Source organism: Quercus robur, chromosome 3 (genome assembly GCF_932294415.1).
Source record: "Quercus robur chromosome 3, dhQueRobu3.1, whole genome shotgun sequence".
NCBI classification, from domain to species: domain Eukaryota; kingdom Viridiplantae; phylum Streptophyta; class Magnoliopsida; order Fagales; family Fagaceae; genus Quercus; species Quercus robur.
Genome location: NC_065536.1, coordinates 52,840,139 through 52,865,602, shown reverse-complemented (window position 1 = coordinate 52,865,602; position 25,464 = coordinate 52,840,139). Strand labels below are relative to the sequence as shown.

The following is a 25,464-nucleotide window of genomic DNA, read 5'->3' as shown; positions in this document are numbered from 1 at the left end:
CTTCATGTGTGAACCTAGACTGGGAATATTTTAACTTATGGAAAATCTTATTACACACTCACTAATGCACAATTGCACAATCATACTTTAAAAGTCACGATTTCAGTCTGTGTGACAGCGTTTGTACATTGAGTATATAATAAGGAGTGTGTGACTATCATTACTCAATAAATTATTTATTCAATATTTGACAACTTGAACATCTTCTAATGCATTGGTCCTTCTTTATGAAAAACTCGTGTTATTACATATTACACATACACATTATCCTTGACTCACACTTAAGAGGAATGACTGTTTTGTAGCTGAATTAGAGAATAGTACGCTCCGCCACTTCCAATAGCGAGTAGGCTGGAGTGTGATCCTAGTTCCACAACCTTCCCATTACTTATCACAGCTATGGAATCTGCCTTCTGTATTGTGGACAATCGATGCGCTACAATTACACATGTTCTGCCTACCATCATCTTCTCCAGTGCCTCTTGGACTAGATTTTCTGACGCACTATCAAGGGCACTGGTTGCCTCATCCAAAAGAAGTATTTGTGGGTTCTTCAGTATAGCTCTAGCAATTGCTATCCTCTGTTTCTGGCCTCCTGATAGCTGAACTCCTCTTTCTCCACAGTAGGTATCATAACCATCACTCGTAGAACTGCATTTCAAAAATGGAATTTTACCAAAAGGAAACTTGATGTAATTTAATTTTGTTGCAATATAAAGAGGAGATATATGTATACATACCTTATGAATTCATGAGCATTCGCAAGCATTGCTGCCTTCCTTACTTCATACTCTGTAGCATCCTTTGTACCATAAGCAATGTTCTCATGAATAGTTCCTGCAAAAAGGGTGGGTTTGGTGTGCTGTCGCAAGCAACCAAAAATAAAACCTATACTCCTAAAAATATATATAGTAGTGTGAGTAAAGATCATTCCCATGGAGAGTATCTAGCCTAGTTTTATGCTAGGTGAACAAGAAGGGAGTGGAGTATAATGAAAACAATTTAAAAAAAAAAAAAAAAAACTAAGGAACAATTCAAATTAAAGTATCGAAATTAATCAAAAAAACAAACCTTGGTCTAAGTCAACATCAACCATCGAAATTTTACAACTGATCATTGATGTAAGTATATATCTATTTACACTTTGAATATTCACCATCGGAACAATTTTCCTATCTCTCCTTAGTCTTAGTTAATTAGAAAACAAGCGATCTAATAAACCCTAACTACTAAACAACCCAAGACAAGCGCTAAAGGTTTAATCTAGTAGCAGCCTTAAGAATTAGAGAGATCGATGAAACTAAACAACACAAACCCAAGCGGTTGCATTTAATTTAGTCAAGCATTCTTCCTAAGATCTAATAATTTCTGATGTGGCAAATCATTAAATCTTGGTTGCTTCACAAGTTAGAGAGATCAAACAATTACGTATTTGATATCTAACCTAGCAGTAAATTGCAACGAACAATAAACCAGTAGGCCTCCTAGTAATTAAACGAGACAATCATGAAAATAGGCACAGAAGAACATCCGATATTCAAAGCATAAATTGAACAATAAAAACAAATTAGATCTCACAATTTTATTGATTCCCAGGCTTCAGTTTCCTTCGACCAAGTATAAAAGTTTAGCCAAGTAGGGCCATGATGAAAACTCAAAGGAAAAAATTAGAGAAGAGGGGAGAGAGAGGCATGTGTGTCCAATTCTGATTTCTCATCCCCCTTTTACACGTTAATTCCCCCTTTCCCAAGCCTACAAAATCTCCTAAAAATATTTTCAATAATAATATCCAAATCTAACTAATTAAGGGAAAATATTAAAAATAAAACAAAGTCCTAATATAACTAGGAAAGTGGTGTTTTTCAGCTGGAAATTTCGTGCACCAGATTTGGAAGCTTTTGAAAATAAACCCCATCAAATCTGCGTATTAGAATTGTAGGCAAAGGAACATTCCAGAACGTCAGTAATGCAGGTGCAGCAACTTCAAGCCCGATTTCGACCTTGATACAGCCCGTATCTCTCAAAACTCAAAACATGAGAGTTGTAGAGCTTTGTCTTGGTGTTCCATAACATCTTGAATCATCTTAATCGAAGCTTGGATGAGAGAGTTATGCCCAGATTATGAAGCGATATCAAATCTATCCAAAATCGCCCAATTAGCTACATTTTGCACTTAACGCCTCCATTTGCATCTTAAATCAAAATAAAAGAATAATGAGTACATTTAGGCACCAAATAAATATAAAATACTAAACATTAAGGGAGAAAAATATGACAATTTGCATTCTCATCAGGGTTCCTGACTTACTAATGCAATATATGACCTTAACTTCCTCAAATTGTAGCTCTTGATGTCACTCCCATCTATCAGTACAGATCCCTCTAAGGGGTCATAAAATCTTTCAATCAACCCAATGACAGTGGACTTGCTTGAACCATTCTGTCCTACAAGTGCTATGGTTTTTCCTGCTTCAATCTTGAGACTCAGGCCCTTAAAGATCATTTGCTCAGGCTTTGCTGGGTAAGAGAAAACCACTTTCTTGAGTACTATCTGACCCTTTATAAATTTTTATTTTTTTTTTTATTTTAACACCATTGTGGTCTTGAGGGTCAATCTTGTAAGGAATTAACCCGAATTCCCAACCTGTGAGAAACAAAAATAAAAAAATAAAAAAAATAGAGAAAACACACCAAAGAAAAAAAAAAATCACAAAACAAGACAGTATTTATGTAGTTCAACAATTTGCCTATATCCACGGAATTGCAGAGATTTCACTATTATCAATGAAAAGTACAAAGTGCGGTTACAATTTTTTTTCTGCTCAGAAATACGGCAACCCCACAATAAAACTCTAATCACAAAATTGCGCTTTTCTACACAAAAAAGGGGCCAAAATTGCGCTTTTTCTAAGTCTCAGAAAATCTCCCATTAAAAATCATGCAACATTATTTGGGTCGGGTCGGGTCGTCAAACCGAATCAAACAAAACTATGCTCCACAAAGCCCAACAAATCTCCCACTTGGAGACTAGTTCAATCACCAACATCAACCAAAATCCTCCAAAACACAATCCCTCATCCCTGCAACGCATCCTCTTGTCCTTAAGCTAGAAGACCAACTGAAACTACACACAGCTTCAGCTTCTCAATGGTGACACCCTTAGTCAACATGTCTGTCGGGTTCTTAGATCCACAAATCTTCTCAAATATTACCAACTTATCTTCAACAAGGTAACGGATAAAGTGGTATTTTGTTTGTATATACTTCGACTTTGAATGAAAAGCCGAATTTTTGGTAAGAAAAATTGCACTCTGACTGTCACTGTGTAGAATGCCCATCTCCTGCTTCTTACCCAATTCATCTAAGAAACCATGTAGCCAAATCATTTCCTTTCCAGTTTCAGTTGCTGCAACATACTCAGCTTCTGTAGTAGACAAAGTAACAATTTTTTGTAGATTTGAAGCCCATGATATAGCTGTACCACCTAGAGTAAAAACAAACCCAGTAGTACTCTTTCTATTATTAATATCACCAGCAAAATCAGCATCTACATAACCCTGCAGCTTTAAACTTGCACCTGTGAAGCAAAGACATGTATCTGATGAACCCTTCAGATATCTCAAAATCCACTTGACTGCCTCCCAGTGCTGCTTTCCAAGCCTACTCATGAATCTGCTCATAACTCCCACTACATGTGTAATGTCTGGCCTTGTATACACCATAGCATACATCAAGCTGCCAATAGCTGAGGCATAGGGCACCTTGCTCATATGGTCCCTTTCTTCTTCTATTTTCGATGACTGTTCTTTGCTTAGTTTAAAATGACTACCCAAGGGTGTGCTCACTGGTTTAGCTTCATTCATGTTGAACCTGCTGAGAACTTTCTTTACATACTCTTACTGTGAAAGTTTCAATGTACCATTAGCCTTGTCTCTAATGATTCTCATACCAAGAATTTTCTTTACAGCTCCCAAATCCTTCACTGCAAACTGTTTGGATAATTACTTCTTCAAATTATTAATCTCCTTAATACTAGACCCTGCAATAAGCATATCATCCACATATAACAGTAATATGATGTAAGAATTATCAAAAGACTTAACACAGCAACAGTGATTAGCTTCACATCTCTTGAACCCAATTCTATGCATAAAACTGTCAAATTTCTTGTACCACTGTCTAGGAACTTGTTTTAGGCCATACAAGCTCTTTCTCAGTTTGCAGACTAGATTCTCTTGTCCCTGAACAATGAACCCTTCTGGTTGAATTATGTAAAGGTCTTCCTCTAAGTCACCATGAAGGAATGCCGTCTTCACATCTAACTGTTCAAGATGTAATTTTTCTGTAGCCACCATTCTCAGTACCAATCTAATTGTTGACATCTTCACAACTGGAGAAAATATCTCTGTGTAGTCAACGCCTTCCTTCTGCTGGAATCCTTTAACAACTAATCTAGCGTTGTAACGTTTGCTACCATCATGATCATTCTTTATTCTGTATACCCACTTGTTGTGCAAAACCTTCTTTCCTATTGGCAATTCAGTCAGTTCTCATATTTGATTCCCCAACAAGGAATCCATCTCATCTTTCATGGCTAACTCCCACTTGCTTGAATTCTCATCTTGTAAGGCTTCATCATAACACTCTGGCTCACCACCATCAGTCAACAGGAGATAATTTAAAACAGGTGAATAACGTTGTGGAGGTCTAATGTTCCTGGAAAATGTGCGAACTTCAGCTACAGGTATACTCAGATCTACTTGTGAATTTACATTCTCCTTATCTTCTTCACCCCTTTTCTGGACAATACTTTCAGTCAATTCATCTAAGTTGACAAACTCAGATTTCTTTTGATCTATCTCTATAACATCTGACACTACAATTGACCTGTTCTTGTACATAACCTGTTCATTAAATATCACATTTCTAGTTCTGATGATTTTCCTGTTTTGTTTATCCCAAAGCCTATAGCCAAATTTGTCATCACCGTAACCAATGAAAAAACATATTTTAGACTTTGCATCAAATTTACTACGAGCATCAGAATCAATATGAACATAAGAAACATAACCAAAAACTTTTAAATATAAAAATTTTACCTCTTTACCGCTCCAAACCTCCTCAAGAAGTCTGAACTCCATGGGAACTGATGGTCCTCGGTTTATCAGGTAAGCTGCAGTGCTAACAGCATCAGCTCAGAAAGTTTTTGGTAGTCCAGCATGCAACCTCATACTCCTAGCACGCTCATTGAGAGTTCTATTCATGCACTCAGCCATACCATTCTGCTGTGATGTCTCAGGAATGGTTTTCTCCATCCTAATTCCCTGTGCAACACAATACTCACTGAACCCTCCATCTATATACTATCCTCCATTATCTAATCTCAAACATTTTACTTTCAAACCTGTTTCTATCTCAACCATGGCCTTCCACTTCTTAAAAGTTTCAAATATATCAGATTTATTTTTCAGAAAATAAACCAATACCTTTCTGCTTGAGTCATCAATAAAAGTGATGTAGTACCTTGAACTTTCAAGGGATGTAACCGGAGAAGGCCCTCACAAATCAGTGTGTACTAACTCCAATTTTTCAGCCTTCGGTGTCCTGCCAGTTTTCAAAAAGCTCACATTTTTCTGCTTTCCTAAAATGCAACTTTCACACATGTCAAAATCAATGAACTTCAATTTTGGTAGTTTTCTTTTTGACAGCAGCATCTTCATCCCTTTCTCACTCATATGACCAAATCTGCAATGCCATAGGCTTGTATCAGTACTTACATCAGCAACTCCAATTGTGTCTCTTGGACTTGAAGTCATATATAGAGTACCAGTCTTCTTTCCACGAGTCAATACCCTAACTTCCTTTGTAACCTTCTAAGTACCACTTACAAATAGTATTATATGTCCTTCATCATCAAGTTGTCCAACAGAAATCAGATTCTTCCTCAAGTCAGGAATATGTTGAACCTTCTCCAGTAACCAAACAGATCCATTGGGCAACAATATCTGAACGTCTCCCATACTTACAACATCCAAGGCTAAACCATCAACCAAATACACCTTACCAAAATCACCTGCAATATAATTCTATATGATTTCCCGGTGTGGAGTGGTATGAAACGAAGCTCCTGAGTCCAAAACCTAATCATCAAATGGACTGTCTACTGTAAAAAGTAATGCATCTTGTACCTCTTCTGTTATAGCATTTGCAGAATCATCTTCATTCTTCTTCTTAGGACTTTTGCATTGCCTCCTAAAGTGACCTGTTTTCCCACAGTTCCAGCATTGTTCTTGTTCGCCTGATCTAGATTTACTTCTATTCCGATTAGAATTTCTGGATTTTGGTCTGCCTCGATTTGAATTTCTGTCATTACCTCTGCCTCTTCTCTCAAGGTTCAGGGTAAAACCAGATCCTGAGATTTCATCTGCATCTCTTCTGTGAATCTCCTCAGCCAGAATTAAATCTCGTATATCATTGTACTTGAGTTTTTATTTTCCTATAGAATTGCTTACTGTCATCCTCATTGCCTCCCAACTGTTTGGCAAAGAAGCCAAGACGATCAGAGCACGAATCTCATCATCAAAATCAATTTCTACAGATGACAATTGATTTGTGATAGTGTTAAATTCGTTTAGATGTTGTGCTACTGATGCATTCTCTGCCATTCTCAAATTGAACAGTTTCTTCATCAGATGCACCTTGTTGTTTGCTGATGGCTTTTCATGCATACCAGACAAAGCCTTCATCAAATCTACTGTGGTCTTCTCCTTTACAACATTGTGTGCAACATACCTAGACTGAGTTAACCTAATAACTCCCAGAACCTGTCTGTCAAGAAGCGCCCATTCCTCAGCCTTCATAGTCTTAGGTTTTGTCCCCAAAAGAGGCAGATGCAATTTCCTCCCATAGAGATAATCTTCAATCTGCATCCTCCAATACGCGAAGTCTATGCCATCAAACTTTTCTATTCCAGACGCCTTTCCTGCTTCCTCTGCCATTGCTCCCACTTAAACCTAACCTTAAGCTCTGATACCAGTTGTAGGGAATTAACCCGAATTCCCAACCTATGAGAAACAAAAAAATAGAGAAAACACACGCCAAAGAAAAAAAACAATCACACGTACAAGACAGTATTTACGTGGTTCGGCAATTTGCCTACATCCACGAAGTTGCAGAGATTTCACTATTATCAGGAAAAAGTACAAAGTGTGGCTACAATTTTTCTTCTGTTCAGCTCTCAATTTTTGACAACAGCAGTTATAGCTGTGACTTTCTGGTATATAGGGAGGCTAATGAATCAGAAACTAGTTATCAGCCCAATCCTTCACTCCATGGACTAAGCCTTAGAAAATCTCTCATTAAAAACTACGACATTATTCGGGTCGGGTCAGGTCGTCAAACCGGATCAAACAAAATTAGGCTCCACAGAGCCCAACAAATCTCACTTTTTCTGTCTATGATTGCAAAAAATGATCTAATGGCACTGCTACCTTTGGCTATATCAGAAGTCATGCTACTTGCATCTGCAATGTTCTTACCAGTGCTGATCAAGATGAAGAAAGCTTGAAAAAGGTTTTTTGGGGTAACTAGTTTCTGATTCATTAGCCTCCCTCCATACCAAAAAGTCACAGCTATAGCAACTGTTGTCAAAAATTGAGAGCTGAACAGACCCAAACCAGAAAACCATGATGCTTTGATACTCTCTTTCCTAGGACCTTTCATTGCTGCTTCAAATAGACCCAATATTCTTTCTTGAGATGAAAATACAGTGATAGTCCTGTGGTTGATGGTAGCTTCACTTGCTAGTTGACTGCCCTCACTTTGTGCTTTCTTAATTTTTGCAGACATACTTTTTATTAGAACACTCTTAGAATAGAAACTTGCAATGAGTAAAGGCTACATGGCAATCATTACCAGTGCCGGCTGAATGATAGAGCAAAAAATGCGGTTGCTTAAGGCCCCAAGTAAAAAAAATGCCTCTAAATTTTAACCAATAGGGTTATTTATAATCAATAAATAAAATAATATTTTTTTACCAGATAAAAACAAATAAAAGAGAGAGAAAAATGCAACATCCACAATATTTTTCACAACACTTTTACAACTAATATTAAGTAGTAGGTTGTTATTGATGACAAAAAAAATAAATATAGTGATATTTTCAAATAGAAAACAAAAAGCAACTTAAAACCTAGAATTTGTTGTAAAAAATATTGTGAATGTTGTATTTCTAAAAAAAAAAGAATAACAATAAGAGTTGAGTTTGCAAACTTTTACTAGTTCTCATCTAAGTCTACTACTAACACCACTTTTTCTATCTATAAAATTTCTAAAAAAAAGAAAAAATTCTACGTAATTCATATTAATTAGTAGAAATTTTGCATCTAAAATAAAATAATCAATTTTCGCTTTAAGCCCCAAATGCATCAAGCCACCGCTTATCATTACAATGCATACCCTCCACGAAGCTAATAATCCAAGTGCAAAAGCTAGGGAGGCACTAAAGGAAACCTGAACTAGCAGTGACATACGTTCTGCAATGAGGGAGCGAAACGTGTTGGCTTCAGTGGCTAAAAGTGCACAGATGGCTGCACTTGTGTTATCATCTTCATCAAACCATCCTATCTCAAAGGTTAGCAATTTCCCGAGCATCTTTTCGCGCACCCTTTTTGTTAAACGCTCTCCCATAATTGCAAAATTGTAATGCTGGCAGAGATTGGCAATGAAGCTGATAACTCCCAGGCTTAAGAAGATAAAGCAATAGAATCTAATTTTTTATTTGATGGTGGATTTGTCTTCGAAGTAAACTGAAATAATTGTTCCCAAGCAATAGGCATGAAGTGACTGAACAATTCCCGAGCCAGCAGCCCCTAGACATCCAAGTAAAGCTTGCTTCCACTCAGGTGCATTCATTTTCAGTAAACGCCTTTGGGAAGCTGGAGGATAAGCTCTTGTTTTTACTTTTTCATTAAGATAATCAAAAAATTGGGTCGCTTGGAATGAATGTGCAAGGTTGATGGAAAATGTTGGGCTGTAAGGGTGGGCTGGGGTACTATACATACTACTGATAGGTGTTTGGGGACAATGGGGAGTCCTCGCAAAATTTGCCATTCTGTTATATGTATCTTCTATTTGATGATAGGAACTACTGAATGCTTCATTTTCCATGGATGATTGCTGCAACTGCACCAATTTGCTATAGGCCCCGCCCTTTCCATTGTTCATGTCCATTAGTTCGTCATGAGAACCGGATTCAACCACTTTTCCTGATTGAAGAACGACTATCAAATCAGCCTTACGGATTGTGGAGAGGCAGTGGGCAATGATAATTGTTGTCCTTCCTTGTGAAGCCTGGTCCAAGGCTTCCTGCACTAGTCTTTCAGACTCTGCATCCAAAGCACTCGTGGCTTCATCAAGTAAAAGAATTTTTGGGTCTCTGATCAAAGCTCTTGCTATGGCAATCCTTTGCTTTTGCCCTCCGGACAATTGAACCCCAAATTGCCCTAACTGAGGTACAAGAAAAACCCAAAGTCAAATTTCGGCATTGAGTCCAAACTTTTTAAAAACTAAATCAGCACTGATTCAAAACTTTTTCCAAGGTTTTTATTGGAATATGGACTAAAAAATCGTGGCTTACCTGAGTTTCATATCCTTGAGGTAGTTTAATGATGAAGTTATGAGCATTTGCAGCCTTAGCTGCGTGTATTATAAGTTCCATTGGAGCATCTTCCTTGCCAAACAGAATATTCTCTTTTATGGATGTTGCAAAGAGAACAGGCTCTTGGTTAACTAATCCCATATGGGATCTCAACCATTTAAGCTGTAGTCTCTTTATTTTGTACTTATCAAGGAGAATATCTCCTTTTTCCGGGTCATAAAATCTTTCAAGCAAAGAAATGATAGTAGACTTGCCTGAACCACTGCCTCCAACAAGACCTATTGTCTTTCCAGCTTGAACTTTGAGATTGAATCCTTGAAGAATAGGAGTATCAGGCCTTGATGGGTAGCTAAAGTCAACATCTCTAAATTCGATTTGTCCTCTTACACTTGGAAGAATCTTTCCTTTTTCTTCTTCAGTGTCTGTAACAGGTATCCGGTCAATCATCTCATGAATTGGGGTAGCAGCAGCTGTTGCCTCTATGATGAAAGATAGATTTGGGAGTGCATTCATAATGGACCTGAAGATACAAGTTGAAGCTGTGAATTGTGACAACACAGAAATTTCCCCAGGCAAAAGAAGGATACCAATTCTAGTAAAATTCTTTATTCTTTCATTAAGTACAACCTTCTTTTTTCCACACTCTAAAGGTCCAACTTTTATTAAGTAAACTGAACTTGAAAAGACTTCCTCTTTCCTAAATTACTGGGAGAATTCCCAAATTATTTTAGGACAAATTTTTTTACATAGAGAAGATACTCTTTGTCTGTAACATCACTGCATTCACCATACTTTATACTTAAATGTCATATTTGTGTTAGATTCATGAAATTATATATTTTACCATGTACTACTGGCAAACGCTTTCCAAGCATAAACTTGTCATTGCATATCATAGAGTCAAACAATAGGAAGAATGATAGCAGATTAGCAGTATGAAGTAAAGTAACTCACACTCCTCCCACCATGATGCAGACTCCAGCAATGAAAACAATGCCGCCTGTCTCACTTCCCTGAATGACAAGAACACTTCCAACCCAAGCCTGGAAAGCCCAAACTGCATAAATCGTCTCCATGCTCCCTATCAGCAATCCCTTTGTCAAACCTTGCTTTATGCCTAGCTTCATGCTTTTCTTGAGTGCACAGCTAAATCTATGTAGTGTTTGATGCTCCCCCACATATGAATAGGTCGTATGGATTGATGAGATTGCTTGTTCTGCAATGCTACCAGCAATCCCATAAGCATGTTTCATTTTTGTTCCTAGGCCCTTCAGTACCTTACTAAATCCAATTCCTGGAGCAATAAAAAAGAGTGTCAATGGAAAAGCAGCTAGTGCAAGTCTCCAAGAAAGCAGAAATGCAACTGTGAGGCTCAAGATGAACGATGCGAGGTGAGCCAGGCAGTTAGGTATCTACAGTAAAAGAAATATTTGATGCTGTTAATTACAATAGCATATAGAAGAGGAAAAGAGTATTTCTTAGGCAATAAAAAACCTTCTCAGCTATCGTGTCTTGGATTATATGGGCATCAGAAGAGATGGTAGAAATGACTTTGAAGGAAGTGGAAGAAGTAGCATTGGTGTCAAAGTAACCAACTTCTTGCCTGATGACTGCCTTTAAGTATTCCATTCTTATGCAATTTGCTTGTCTCTCTGCAGTTCTTGTCCAACATATTCCTTCTGTCAAGCATGAATATGTACAGGCATATCAAAGGTGTAATTTTGTATCTGTGCATCGAAATTCAGATATTATTATTGTACTACATGCAGATTGGTTTTAAAAATTACTGTACTACTACTATATCCTGATTTTTCATATTCTTCTAACCAATCATATTGCTGTTTCAATTAATGTTCAGTCGGAAGACCCAAAAGAAGCACTACCATGGCTTTAGGTAGAAGTGAAATGACGCCAAAATCTATACTGGATCCATTCATTTCACATTTCTTACTTTGTTACAGCTAGAAAAGAGAAGATGCAAAGACAAAGGAAGAAAAGGACTATACAAATAGGACTTCAATTTTGATCAAGCCTCTAGAGATGAAAGATGCAGGCAATGAGCTAAACCAAACCAACTGATATAGGAAAGCTTGGACTTCAAAATTTTACATGGGCATATCTTGATATATTATTAACCTGACCAGGTTTGGATTGGACAGCAAGTCAGCACAAGGCTTTGATCCTCAAGCATCTCAACAAACAGGCTTGCTGCTCTAGAGCCCTTCCTCTTTTCTCTCTCTCTCTCTTTTTTTTTTCTTTTTTCTTTTTTTTATTATTATTATTATTATTTTTTGGTTTGGGGGGTGGGGTGAGATAAGTACATGAATCAAAATATTCTTACCAATGAAAGCTGATAACCCAACTCCAATGGCAACATAAAACAGCTTGAGTGCGTAGTGCGTACTGTAAGGACGCATGACAGTCCATTAGTCACGTCTTTTAAGTAAATCAAATTCAAGCCAGTGTTTGAAATATCCTAATTATTTTTTTATAATGTCTATGCAGCTCAAATTTAATAGATCACTTGAGGGAATTTTCAATACATAATTTTGTATTAGCTTTACATAGTGACACATGACATTAACATACAGTCTTAAAGCAAGTAGCAACTACGGTGCTTAATACAACAGTCAAACTATATGGTTCAAGAAAAGCTTATCAATCTGCCATTGAATACTTTGCATACCTTATCAACGACCTCGTTTGGGATATCAAAACCAGCTCCTGAAAAATCATTGATCAAACCGCTGAGAATGAACATAGTGAGTGGGGTCATCGAGCCATCACCATTCACCAATGCTACCCAGAGTCCCAAACAACATGAGTAGCTTGTCCAAGGCATCCGAATATGAGAAAAGGCCAGTTTTGCTCTTCATATCAAAATGCTGAGTATAAAACTGGAATCCCAGGAGCCAATTCACCTTCTGATTAAGTCTAAGCCTTTGTCAGTTAAGTTATTCCAAGTAACATCCATATAAATATATATATATATATATATATATATATATATATATATGTCTCCAATCCAACACAATTTTCCAACCCTATATTATAGGAGCTTTTCATTTATTTTTTTCTCAAGGCACCATCTAAAAGAGGTCACTAAAAGGTAGTAGACACCCATTGGCAAATGAAGTAGACCTTTAGCATAAGGGAAGTTTCTACAAATCCTACAGGTTTTTAGCTTTAGCATCTGGATTTTCCTTTAGTCATTTTTGGCATTGGTGGGACCCATATAAGTACAAACCAATAATAGTCATCTACATTAAAGTCATCGAACTCTTGCCAAAAAGCCAGTGAATCCAGTTTGTACTCCAGGCACAAAAGGCCAACAATATTAATTCAACGAGTCTGAACAATTGGCTGCTAATCATGTGTCATCAATTTATCAAATGCATATTACTATAAGCTATCAGATAAAGACTATAGGTTCAAGCATTCCATTCTCACTTTCCGTTGGCAAAACCCAATCATCAAAAAAAGAAAAAAAAAACACCCAATAACATTTCTACAATGATATATGACATGTGTCAAAAGAATCTAAGTTTCCACAGCATTATGAGTTTTTGGTTAATATAAACATCAATACTCCAAGAGTCTAGACACACCTAAATATAAATCCTCTGTACTGTTTTTGGTGTTTCACTTTATATTCCACCAATCACAGCTTATCATGTATTTTTTTAACTTTCCTTATAAAATAGCCAAAATTTAAAATAGAAAAAAATAAACATATAACCGGTTGTGATTGGTAGAACATAAAGTGAAACACAAAATGTGGTACAGAGAATTTGTATTCTAATTTCACACTTTGATGAGTTGTCAACTTATGATGAAAATAACATCACTTTTGCATGGGTCTACCACTAACACTCAACTTATTATACACCAATCTTAACTTGACACTTTATATTCCACCAATTACAAATTATCACATATTCTTTTTACTTTCCTTATAAAATACCCAAACTTTAGAAAGGAAAAAAAAAAATATTAGACACATGTTATATCATAATCAAAAGATCATAAGTGGAACACAAAGAGTTGAAAGAGGATTTGTATTCGAAATTTGGTGTATTCCTAAACTTATTATTATTATTATTATTTTATTTTTTTGATAGGAAACCTAAACTTATTTTAGTCAGCCCTGACTCTTCGAATACAATAGGATTTCACATGGCAAATCTTTCACTCTACCTTCTCTCATCAATGGAAAAGGAAAGTAACTCTCATAAGTCACAACAATTGAGATATCATATGGTCCAGAATTAGCAAGACCAACTTTGTCCAACCAAAACCCATGCAATTAATCAATATAAATTTTAATTTTACTCCTCCAAATTTTTGAGGCCCAACCATAGTAACATTGTAGAAGCCACTGATTCCTTTGGGCGGTCAACTTTACCACAAAGCCTTAACAGACAAACTGTCCCCAATCCATGAGTCCATCTCGAAGAGAAGTTGAATTATAGGACTAGGACCTGTGCTTGATTCCTTTCCCACAGTCAACCATACCACAAGACCCTAGTAGACAAAATAAAATAAAAAATAAACAACAACAACAACAACAAAAACAAAAACAAAAACAAAACTTCGGCCCATAAATACTTATATATACTGTAAACTAGTAGGCCCATTAAAACCCACTTCGGCCCAAACAAAAATTTAACTTGAGAGCACGTGCTTGTATAATAGAAAATGATCACATTAACAAGCCCAAAATTCACTCACAAGTTGAGTAAAAATACTTGATTATTGCAATAACATTGTAAATTTATACTAGCATTATCCACTCCGCATTTATTTATTTATTTATTTATTTACATATCTTGAGATAAAATAAGAAAGTATATGATAGTTATGTGAAGAAAGAGAAACATTTTAAAATTTTGATATTTTAATAAAATATAATGTAAAATAGATAATATTGTTTTAAAAAGTGAATATATAAAAGGTCCCCGTTAAGGGTATTAGGGCATGCATTAATAATCTGTTTTAGGAAACTTTGGCAATAAAATATACAACACTAAAAGAGCTTATCATGGGTTGTTGTATCCCGTTGTACATCTATGATAGAAAGAATGAAACGAGAGAGAAAATCTATAGTGAGATGCTCTAAAAGAGAAAGCAAAAATTGAACACGGGACTCGGTAATAGAGTTATAATGAGAAAGAGGATACAAAACAAAAGTCATGACCATGTTAAGAAACCTAGGGCCTTTAGCAAAGGCCATACAATGAGTGAATTGACAATCACCCCGATTGGATGGACGCTCACAAAAAGTGGAAATGAGCTTGTCTTTAGACACAGTCTTAAGACGATCACAACCGAGGTAGTCAGGATGCTCTACCCTCAAGACACGGAGCACATCGAATACAATATCTAGTGTGACCACTATGTGCGTACCTCGAACGCGAGTAACAAAAAGAGGTACTGAATAATCGAATCCATGCATGTTGGAGTAGAACTCCTAGATCAACACGGATGGACATGTGACCAGGACGTCACATAGTGACTCCCATCCCCTACTGTGAATAACAGTGGGTAGGTCAATATCAGAGAAGTCCGACAAAATGACTTGGAGTTCCGAATGAACGCCTCGTCTAGAGAAGTTCTCAGAGAAGTCCGTTTTAGCCTCCTTATCACAAAACCGGACGTGTAAGAGAGTAGGATCAGAAGAAGAAGAAGATGCCCCGAAACGAAGAGGGTTCCGGGACGGAGTAGACTTATGTTTTGGTGCCATAACGCACTAACGTAAACTGGAGAGAAAGGGGGGGGGGGGGGGAGAAAGAAACACTCAGAAAAGTCCCAAAACAGTTCAAATATACAAAAAATATATAAAATGTAAAGGACATATGCATGAAAATGCATGAGCATGTGATATGCAATAGTAATTTCATCATGGGCTTAGCCCAATCCAATCCTACCAGCACACAATCAGTTTAACATATATAACACACATCTAAATGTATGAAAATATAGTTATAATGCACATGAGATGCAATGCATGAAGATTTTAAAACATTTTCACAAAAACCAACCCAAAAATTTTGTGAAAAACTCAACAATTTTGAAAAACCCCAAATTTTCAACAAAAACCCAAAAAGTTAGGTCAAAACATGTAATGTATGAAGAATGAGTGAAAAAGAGACATACCAAAAGCAAAGAAAGCACACAAAGGCCGAAGAACACGCGGGTTGGAGGTTTAGAGTGAGAGAGAGAGGTTTTGGGAGGTGAAAAGACTAGAGAGATCGAGAGAGATCATGCAAAATGAAGTTCAAATCGCACTGAACGAATATATAGAAGTTCAGTAATTCTCGACAGATAGATAGGTGTCGAGAGGTGTCGAGCTTTAAAAGTTTCGACAGATTCAGCTATCGAGAAGGTGTCCAAAGGTCTCCACAGCAAAAACAAGCTCGATGGATTAAGGTAGCTGTCGAGGAGCTATCGAGGGGACAGAAACTTTCACGACCGATCCACCTAGCTATCGAGAGGTGTCGAGATTGCGATAAAAAGCAACTGAAGAGCTCGATAGATAAGCTAGGTATCGAGAGGTGTCGAGGAGCTGTCGAGATTGCTTAAAAATAGTTTTTCAAAGAAGAGAAAAACATAGACATAAATGCAATCAAACATGCAACTTAACCAAAGATCCAAACAACATTTTAATCTCTCAAAATCATCTCTCATTAGTAAAAATGATAGGCATTTAGATCCCAAAACACACACACACACACAAGTCTAACCAATTTTATATTTCAAAACCAAGTTAAAACAATTTAGTGAGCATACATTAACACATGTAAATCTTGTGATGGTCAAATCATATTGTACCTGCACATGTATCAAAAGTAGCAAAGAATATTGCGTATTGTGAGTGAAAAACATCGCAAGATTGCATAAGTGTCTACATGTTATGACGATTTGAGATATGAGAAAATCACTTTAACTCATACACAATCATAACTGTTTAATGGGGACTATCACCTTCGAGGTACATCCTATAACTCTCATATCTCCTAGAATACACGTTTGCAATCATAGATAAAGCATTTTGATTTTTTTACTTTTATTTTTCTTTGCATATTTTTCTTTTTAAGCAAACCATGCATGGGCATATTTGACATAGAAAAGAAATACTCAATTATGTTAAGCATTTGACATTCCACTTTTGCTATGCCGAAGCATATAAATGTCATTTCATGATTGGCAGGCAACAGTGATGAGATGGTTATTTATGTCTTTCTCTTAAGATTTTGTAGTCCTTCCCGTCAAAAAAAGTGATACAAGTGTTAAGTACAAGAGATTACTTAATCTTACTCATCACAAACACGAGTCACAAAGCTCACTTACTTAGTTGTGCATAGAGATGCTCATCTAAACTACAAAAGATACAAAGTTTAGAAAATTTTGTTTTAATGGCCATCCAAGATACACAAGTACCAATGTACATAAACACACACTGCTTTTGTATTTTTTTATATGAAAAACAAAATAAGCCAAAATTGAAAAGAAAACAAACAAAAATAAAGCAAAGCATAAAACTAGACTGACTCAAAAAAAAAAAAAAAAAAAAAAAAAAAAAAAAAAAAAAAAAGCAAAACACATAAGTAATGCAAACAAAAACAAGAAGGGGGAGAGAGAGAAAGTGATAGAATCACTTGGAGCCCTTTTCCTTCCACACCTTGGAAGAACCTTTCCTTTGAGTGAACCTTTAAATTTGTGGTGAGAGGGAAGAATTGAAACTGTTCAAGTTCGAAAGGAACATGAGGGCTTTGAGAAGATCTCCAAGAGGAGCAAAAGAGGATGGAAGTTGATTCTAATCTCCCGACGCGATCATGTTATTGCTCTTTTGAGTGGCTAACCACTTGTAGCAATTAGGTCGAGTATGTCCAGCTGCTCCATAGTGATAACAGAAATGCTGTTTTTTCTATTTTGGCTTTTGAGAGTTTCCTTTCTTAGCCCTAGGGTTTTTGGCTTCTTTTTTATCCTGCTTAAGAGATGCTCCTTAGATAGATTTACTTTTGTCTAAGTTCTCACTAGCTAATTCATTTTTAACAATATTGTTCTCAGTTTCAATATTATTAGTAAGAGGAACAAAAACAGTAGTACTAGTAGAAGCAATACTAGGAGAAGAGAAATCATACCCTAAACCGGTTCGATCAGAAGCAGATTTCTGAAGACTAAGCATCTCATCGAGCTTAGCGCTTGAAGTCCTTTCCAGTTGAGCTTTGAATTGGAAAAATTTTGCTTCAAGCTTCTTGGTCTTCTCAGCCAAGAAGTTATTCTCAAACCTCAATGCTCCAATAGTCTGATTTGCTTCATCAAACTTTGTAGAGATTTCTTCTCACTCAAGCTCCACATCACTAAGCTTCTTGGTGGCCAACCTATACATCTTCTCATGCTTTTCTAAGACCTTATATAACTTTGCATAAGCTGTGTGAATGTCATCTTGTTCATCCATCTTCTCAAACTTGGACTCCACCAATTCCTCTTCTTCATCCACATCTTCAACAATCCCTTCAGTAGGATTGACAGTGGTAGTAAAGGCATTCAGGATTCCATCATTCTCATTGTCGGAATCATCCTTAAGCTTGGTGTCACTCAATGTTGCAGCAAGTGCCTTATTGTTCCCAATGGTCTTGAGATATATGGGCACTCTTGTTTTATGTGACCAAAACCTTGACACCTAAAGCATCTTGGTCTTGAGAGAACGGTGTACTGACCGTCATCCCTAACATCCTTCTTCCCTTTGTCTTGGCTTTTGAACTAAAATGAATTAGATTGCCTACGACCCTTGTCAAAGCCCTTCCCATTTGCATTATTCATGAATTTCTTGAATTGCCTAGTGATGTAGGACTTCATTTTAGAATCTTCATCGTCTAAAGACTCATCCGTGTCACTGCTCTTGGCTTTCATTGCCATGCTTTTGCTCTTGCTCGATTTCTCAATCCTTGTCAAACCTAACTCATAGGTCTGCAGATTTCCAACCAGTTCAGTCAAAGGAATTTTTTCAATGTCCTTTGATTCCTCAATAGCAGTGATTTTGGCATGAAATCTCTCGGGTAGAGATCTGAGCACCTTTCTTACAATCTTGGGTTTAGGAATGGTTTCCCCAAGATTGAAAGCTGAGTTCACTATGTCCTTGAGTTTGGCATAGAACTCATCGAACGACTCATCCTCCTCCATTTTGATCTCTTCAAAGCTAGTAGTGAGCTTCTGAAACTTTGAATCTTTGGCAACCTTGGTTCCCTCATAGGTTGTATGGAGGATGGTCCATGCTTCCTTTGCAATATTAGTGGAGGATATCTTCTTGAACTCCTCATTCATGACTGCACTGAATAGAGCATTCAATGCCCTGCTGTTGAAGTTTGCCGCCTTGATCTTAGCATCATCCCAATCGACTGGAGCTTCTATAGGCTTGGTCCAATCTATCTCCACAGCTTGCCATACCTTTTTGTCTAATGACTGCAAGAAAGCTCTCATGCGTACTTTCTAGTATGCATAGTCAGTGCCATCAAACAAAGGAGGTATAATAAGTGACTGTTCTCTATCCATGACAAACAGGGGTCAATGGATCACACAGCAAATATTAACCCTAATCAGAGTGTGCCTACTCTGATACCACTTGATAGGCCAAAAACGTATTGACCCCTTATGATAAATTAATTGATTAATAAGCCAAGTTTATTAATTAATCAAATTAACATGCAAAGCGCGTGGTAGCACAAACAAATCACCAATTAAACTAAGTATGCAACGGAAAATAAATTAATACGGTAATTTGTTTAAGGTCACCACTCCCGAGAATCCACTATTATCAAAACAAGCAGTTACAAGTAAAGGAATCTCAATACCTTATACCAACCTACAGTTGAACCCTTATCCCAATACCCAATTGGACTTGTTCTATAGTGACAATCTCTCCTTTCAATGCACAGCTCCCAGTACGTGACTAACTAATTGCGTGGATCCCAGTACGCGACTTCAATCACCAAATAGAGAAGGTTGTTGGCTGCAAAATTCTTCAGATCATGAAGTTGCTTGGTCACAAAACCCTATGGTATATAAACACAGTAGCTTCTTAAGAACTAGGGTAAAACTAGGGTAAAACTAGGTTTTTGGTCACACTTCTTCACTCTTGTGAAATTTGCTCTTGTGCAATTGTGCGTAACCTTTTACGGCCCTTAAAATAATCCTTATATATGTTTAGGACTATGAGAAAAGAAAGCCCAAACATATAATCACGGATTGGATGAAAAACAGACTTGAAAATCTGAGTTTCATAAACCTCGACAAATACCCTATCTATCGAGCTGCTGTTAAGCCACGAGTTGGAACAGCTCTTCAGGGCTCGATAGATGCTAGTTGTCGAGCTTTAATAAATAGCACTTTCCAACTTGGTTCTTGGACAGACTTGCATGGTTTTAACACTTGAACTTGAAACATTATTTCTTGAAGCATTAAACACATCCTAGATCTACCCAATTACAAGTAAAGTGCGTTTTGTCAAAGGATTAGCCAATTACATAAAAATAGTGACATATGTTCCTATCATTGAATCACATATGTCCTAACAATATTTTTTTTTTAAAAAAATTGTATATATATATATTTAAAAGGTCCCGATTAAGGGTATTAGGGCATGCATTAATAATCCATTTTAAGAAACTTTGTAAGAGGCAAAATTTTAAGTAAATTATAAAATGCCACATCAAAATTTAGTAACAAATTCTAAATTAATATGTCATTAAATTAATTAAATTAAATGATGACATGTGTCATCCAAATTGACATTACATTGGTATATTAAAATTTGTCACATTTCATTTGGCCCACAAGATAAAGATAAATTTCCTATCCAAAATTGATGGATAATTATCTTTATTAAAATAAATAAATAAAATAGAAATAATTATTTACAAGTAGCAAATTATGGTAGGACTCTTTGTTGATTATTATCTTTATCAAAATATGATCTTTATCAAAATAGATAAATAGAGATAATTATCTCTAAGCAAATTTGGGCCAATCAAAGTCTATTACATATCTTCAAGTATATCGATTCAATGTAGAACTTATCCTCTGAAACCACTATAAATAGAGGACACTCCTCTCTCATTCTCCAACAAGTTTTCAATAAGCCAAACTTTGGAGAAATTCTGCCTCAAGAACGAACAAAGAACATTCAAAGGAATTTACTTGAATCATTCTTCCAAGACTTGAAGTTCTATTGAAATCAAGCTCAAAAGCCTCCATAAACTTCAAAAATTCTAAATTATTGAAGTTCAACGGATCAAGTCTCTCAAGCACCGAAGAATTTCAACCAAAAATCCAAGAATCTTCAAAGAGCTTGAAGAAAATTTGAAGGACTTGAAAAACTTGAAGAACGACAAATCTCTGACAAGCTCAAAGCCAGAGGTTCATTGTGAAAATTGTTTGATCCATCTTCCAATCAAAGTGAAGAAAATTTCCCGTTCGAGTCAAGATCACAAAGAAGATAGAAACAGAGGAGCACTCTTTTGTAAAAGAGTCAAGACAAAGAATTGTACTCATCATTTGATTAATAAAAATTTATATTTGTAAAACACTTTTCAACTGTTTGATTTTCAAACTTTGAGAAATTTTATGTTTACAAACTTTGTATGAGAGTCTATTACACATCTTCAAAGATATCAATTCAAAGTAAACTTATCATCTGAAACCACTATAAATAGAAGACACCTCTCTCTCATTCTCCACCAAGTTTTCAATAAGCCAAAACTCTAGAGAAATTCTGCCTCAAGAACGAAAGAAGAACATTCAAAGGAATTTACTGGAATAATTCTTCCAAGACTTGAAGTTCTATTGGATTCAAGCTCAAGAGCCTCCATAAACTTCAAAAGTTCTAAATATTGAAGTTCAACAGATCAAGCCTCTCAAGCACCAAAGAATTTCAACCAAAAATTCAAAAATCTTTGAAGAACTTGAAGAACATTCAAAGGACAGAATGACAAATCTTTGACAAGCTTAAAGCCAGAGATTCATTGTAAAAACCGTTCGATCCATCTTCCAACCAAAGTGAAAAAATTTCGCATTCGAGTCAAAATCACAAAGAAGATAGAATAAGAGGAGCACTATTTTGTATAAGAATCAAGACAGAGAATTGTACTCATTATTTGATTAATACAAAATTATATTTGTGAAACACTTTTCAATTGTTTGATTTTTAAACTTTGAGAAATTTTGTGTTTACAAACTTTTTATGACAATATGAAAATATTATAAAAAAAAGTTAGTCACTTTTTCATTTTCCAATAAAAATTTTTCTAAAATGGTTTAGTAAAATCCTATATAAAAGTATTTAAAAAAAAAAAAGTTTTTATACTTAAATAGACTAGAATTTTTGCCTGCTAATGCAAAATATTCTAAAAATTCAATCTACAGCACGTGTAAAGCAGGGGAAATAGGATGCATTGTAAGCAATGTATCTACGTTGCACTAAATTACCCCCTCGAACTCTTTGGCCCCAAATAAATGAGAAATGATAGCGATTCAAGTTTTCAGGTAATTGGAGAAAGAAGAAGAAGAAGAAGAAAATGGTGAAATTGGTGCACTACTGCGCGATGACACTTGCAGCCTTCGCTTTCTATGAAACCATGGAAAGAATCCACGTCTGGATCGCTCTCCGTCAAGATGAAAAGGTTTTCATTTTTTTTTCTCTAATTTTTTTTTTTTTTTTTTTATAATCTACACTGTATTTGTTACTTCGAATTCATTGATTCAAAGAAAAAAACCCTTCTTCCCTACATTTCCACCTCAATTTCCACAAATTACAAGCTCCAATTTCATTAAACCCTAATTTTTTTATTTTTTTTTCTGTTCAGATTCATTGAAAACCTAGAGCTTGAAATTCTCTATGTGCTAGTTAGATCTACTTCAATTTTATAATCATTCACCCTCTGAAATTTAATTTTGTAGCGTAAATTAAGCATAATTTGTTGTTGTTGTTGTTGTGTGTGTGTTTGTGTTGTTATAGCAAGAGAGATTGGAGAAGGAATTGGAGATCAGGAGAGTCCAGCAGAAGCTATTGCAAGAATCTAAACAGAGGGCGTGAGCTTTGTCGTTAATGCCGGTGATGGTGGTGGTGGTCTGGCCTTTTTTTTCTCTCTAATTTCATTCCTGTTGTTAGCTGTTTTTTTTAATTGAAAATTGTGAAAGTTGCAGAGCTGGTTGAATTATTATAATAATTGCGTTATCTGTTTTAAGCCGATGATGACCATGTCATAAAACATGTTTATTTTTACTGCTTGATGAACCTCTCCACTTTGTTGTATCCACTTGCCCTTGTTGTTTGGGAATATGAATGTGGAAGTTGGCATTAAATATGACTATAGTGTGTCTTCTGTGAGTTCGTTTAACACGATAGAGGCAGTCATTTAACATTCATTTTGTTTTCGTTGAACATTATAGAGATAAAATGTGAACTTATGTTGTTGAGAGAAAGTAATATTGGTTTTCGACTTGCTGGCCCGTGTTTTCTATGATGTGTGTTTGGAAATTGTCGTGTTTGGTGTCAAACAACTGTCTATTATTTAGGATGGAATGAGGAGCTGGATATATATGAATATGTGTAACTGTGAAAAAGTCCCCTTTGAATTTATGTTATGTGCATTACATGCTAGAAGTCTGTTTATGCATACACTAAAGCATATATTAGTTTAAGTAAAGAGTTGGGGCAATTCAACCTCACAAGTTTGCCAAACAATATGCACTTTTAGTGTTGTATATTTTATTGACAACCAGTCTCAAGCTTGAAGAAAAGAGGGCTGTTGTTGTAGGTTGACAGCTAGCGTAAAATTTAGTCACTTTATTATGAATGGATCCATTACAACTGTTGAGGATCGATAACCATTTCCGTATTTTTGGGACTATGACTTGGTGGTGGTTGTATTTGTATGAATTTGAATACATAGCATGTTTTGATCTTTGATGCATAGCATTTGTCTAAACTAAACCTATCCAAAAAAAAAAGCTTTTTTTTTTTAAAACTAAGAGAGTCTTTCTTAGGACCAATGATTGATTTAGCTCTGTAGTTTTTGGCTCTGCCTATCTCCAGTAACTTTGCTCCAAGGTGTCAAGAAGACCTGAAGATGGAAGTAGGAGAGTAAGAATTTTTGAATTAGAATCTACTCTAGATTAGACCTTCGTTATAATTTTGATGAAGATGCATATCACTTGTTATAATTTTGATGAAGATTAGACCTTAGTTATAATTAGAAAGTGTATATCACTTGTTTGTTTTTTGGTTTTTTTTTTTTTTTCCCGGTAGAGATCTCTGCAAGCCTTGTGTTCCTTCCATCCATACATTTAAAGAAAACTCACTACTATTAGGCAATATGATTACAGCTTCCTCAAAGCTAACCCTACAAAAGTAACTTGTTAGAATATTTCCTTTACATCAACATTATACCACATTTCCCTGCTATTCATTAGATTTCAATTAGCCATAGGTTAAATATTATTTCCTATAGAATGTAGATCTGACAGATGACCATCAAAGGATTAAGGCAGAGGCTCTCAAAGTGCTGTATATATTCATTAGGTTTTCTTTGTATCATTTGGTTGCAAGTTTCCTTTCATGAGAAACATTAAGGGGGACTGGGTCTATTATAAAAGCAAAGAAAATAAACTGACAGAATAGAGTAGAGAAGAACCATTCGGTGCATGTTCACCCAATCAATAACATGGATGTGGTGTATGGTTAAACTTGCTGTGTTTTTCAACTTATATGGCAGATGGTAATGACCCCCCTTCAAAAGGTTATTCTTGTCACTATTGATTTGTTATTGTATTTAAATAAAGTATGTAGAGGTCAGACCTTAGTTTGATGGCAAGTTCCCTTCACCAAGAATGCCTTTGACTTCATTGGTAATATTGTGTACCAATCATCTTGTATACGCTGGACTTTTGTCCTCTGGGTAAGACATTTTTATTTAATATGTGATCCAAATAGAGATACAATGCAAGTTCTGAAAAAATATATCAAACTCGTAGGTATTAGGAAATGGGCTGTATTGTTCAGCCAAACCATATTTCCACAACTGCATTTTGTGTATGCATTTAGCTGTTTCTTTACAGAATTTAATTAACATTATTCTCTTGCAAATTTAAGTTTCCATGGAGAGGTTCCCAGAGAACTGGCAAGGGTACATTTTATATGATTCACATGAAATGTGCTGAATATACCCTCGAGATTGATCTCATGAGAAGGCAATTTTTTTATCAGCCGATGTTTGTAGACCCCCAAACTTGTCCCAACTGGGCCCTTGGTAGAAACTAGATTACATTTCTTGCGGGACTTGGGTCTATGCATTGCTTTTTTACATTGCTCTAGAACGGTTTTAGAATCACAAACTATTCCAAAACTTTTTGCCACTGATGTAGCAGATTGTAAGTGGTTGCCTATCACTTACACATAGATCCATCATTTTTTTTTTCATCACTCTGTTACATCTCAGTTATGGCAAAGAAGTTGTGTAATAGTCTATGATACCAGATTTTTTCCTCCAATTTTGGTTTATGGTAGACACCAGGAAATCTTATTCATGGTCACTAGTTACTACCTACATTCTTTTTATTCATTAAAAATTTTACTAGTTACTACCTTATTCATGGTCACTAGTTACTACCTACATTCTTTTTATTCATTTAAAGTATATAGATTTTACTAGTTACTACCTGCATTCGTTTTATTCGTATAAAGTGTATAGATTTTGACTCAGAAATTAGGTTTTCTAACTTATTTGGAAAGGAATAAATGGAAAGGT

At 35.9% G+C, this 25,464-nt stretch overlaps 1 protein-coding gene and 1 pseudogene across 1 annotated transcript; one reads left to right on the top strand and one right to left on the bottom strand.

Moving 5' to 3' along the window:
- Positions 1–281: 281 nt before the first annotated feature.
- LOC126718331 (putative multidrug resistance protein) lies at positions 282–12,534 on the bottom strand (annotated as a pseudogene).
- A 9,633-nt stretch (positions 12,535–22,167) lies between these two features.
- Positions 22,168–23,020, top strand: LOC126718330 (uncharacterized). Its single transcript, XM_050420462.1, has 2 exons — positions 22,168–22,338; positions 22,674–23,020. Exons 1-2 carry the CDS (start codon positions 22,234–22,236, stop codon positions 22,749–22,751), a joined length of 183 nt encoding a protein of 60 aa, XP_050276419.1. The 5' UTR covers positions 22,168–22,233; the 3' UTR covers positions 22,752–23,020.
- The last annotated feature ends 2,444 nt before the right edge of the window (positions 23,021–25,464 follow it).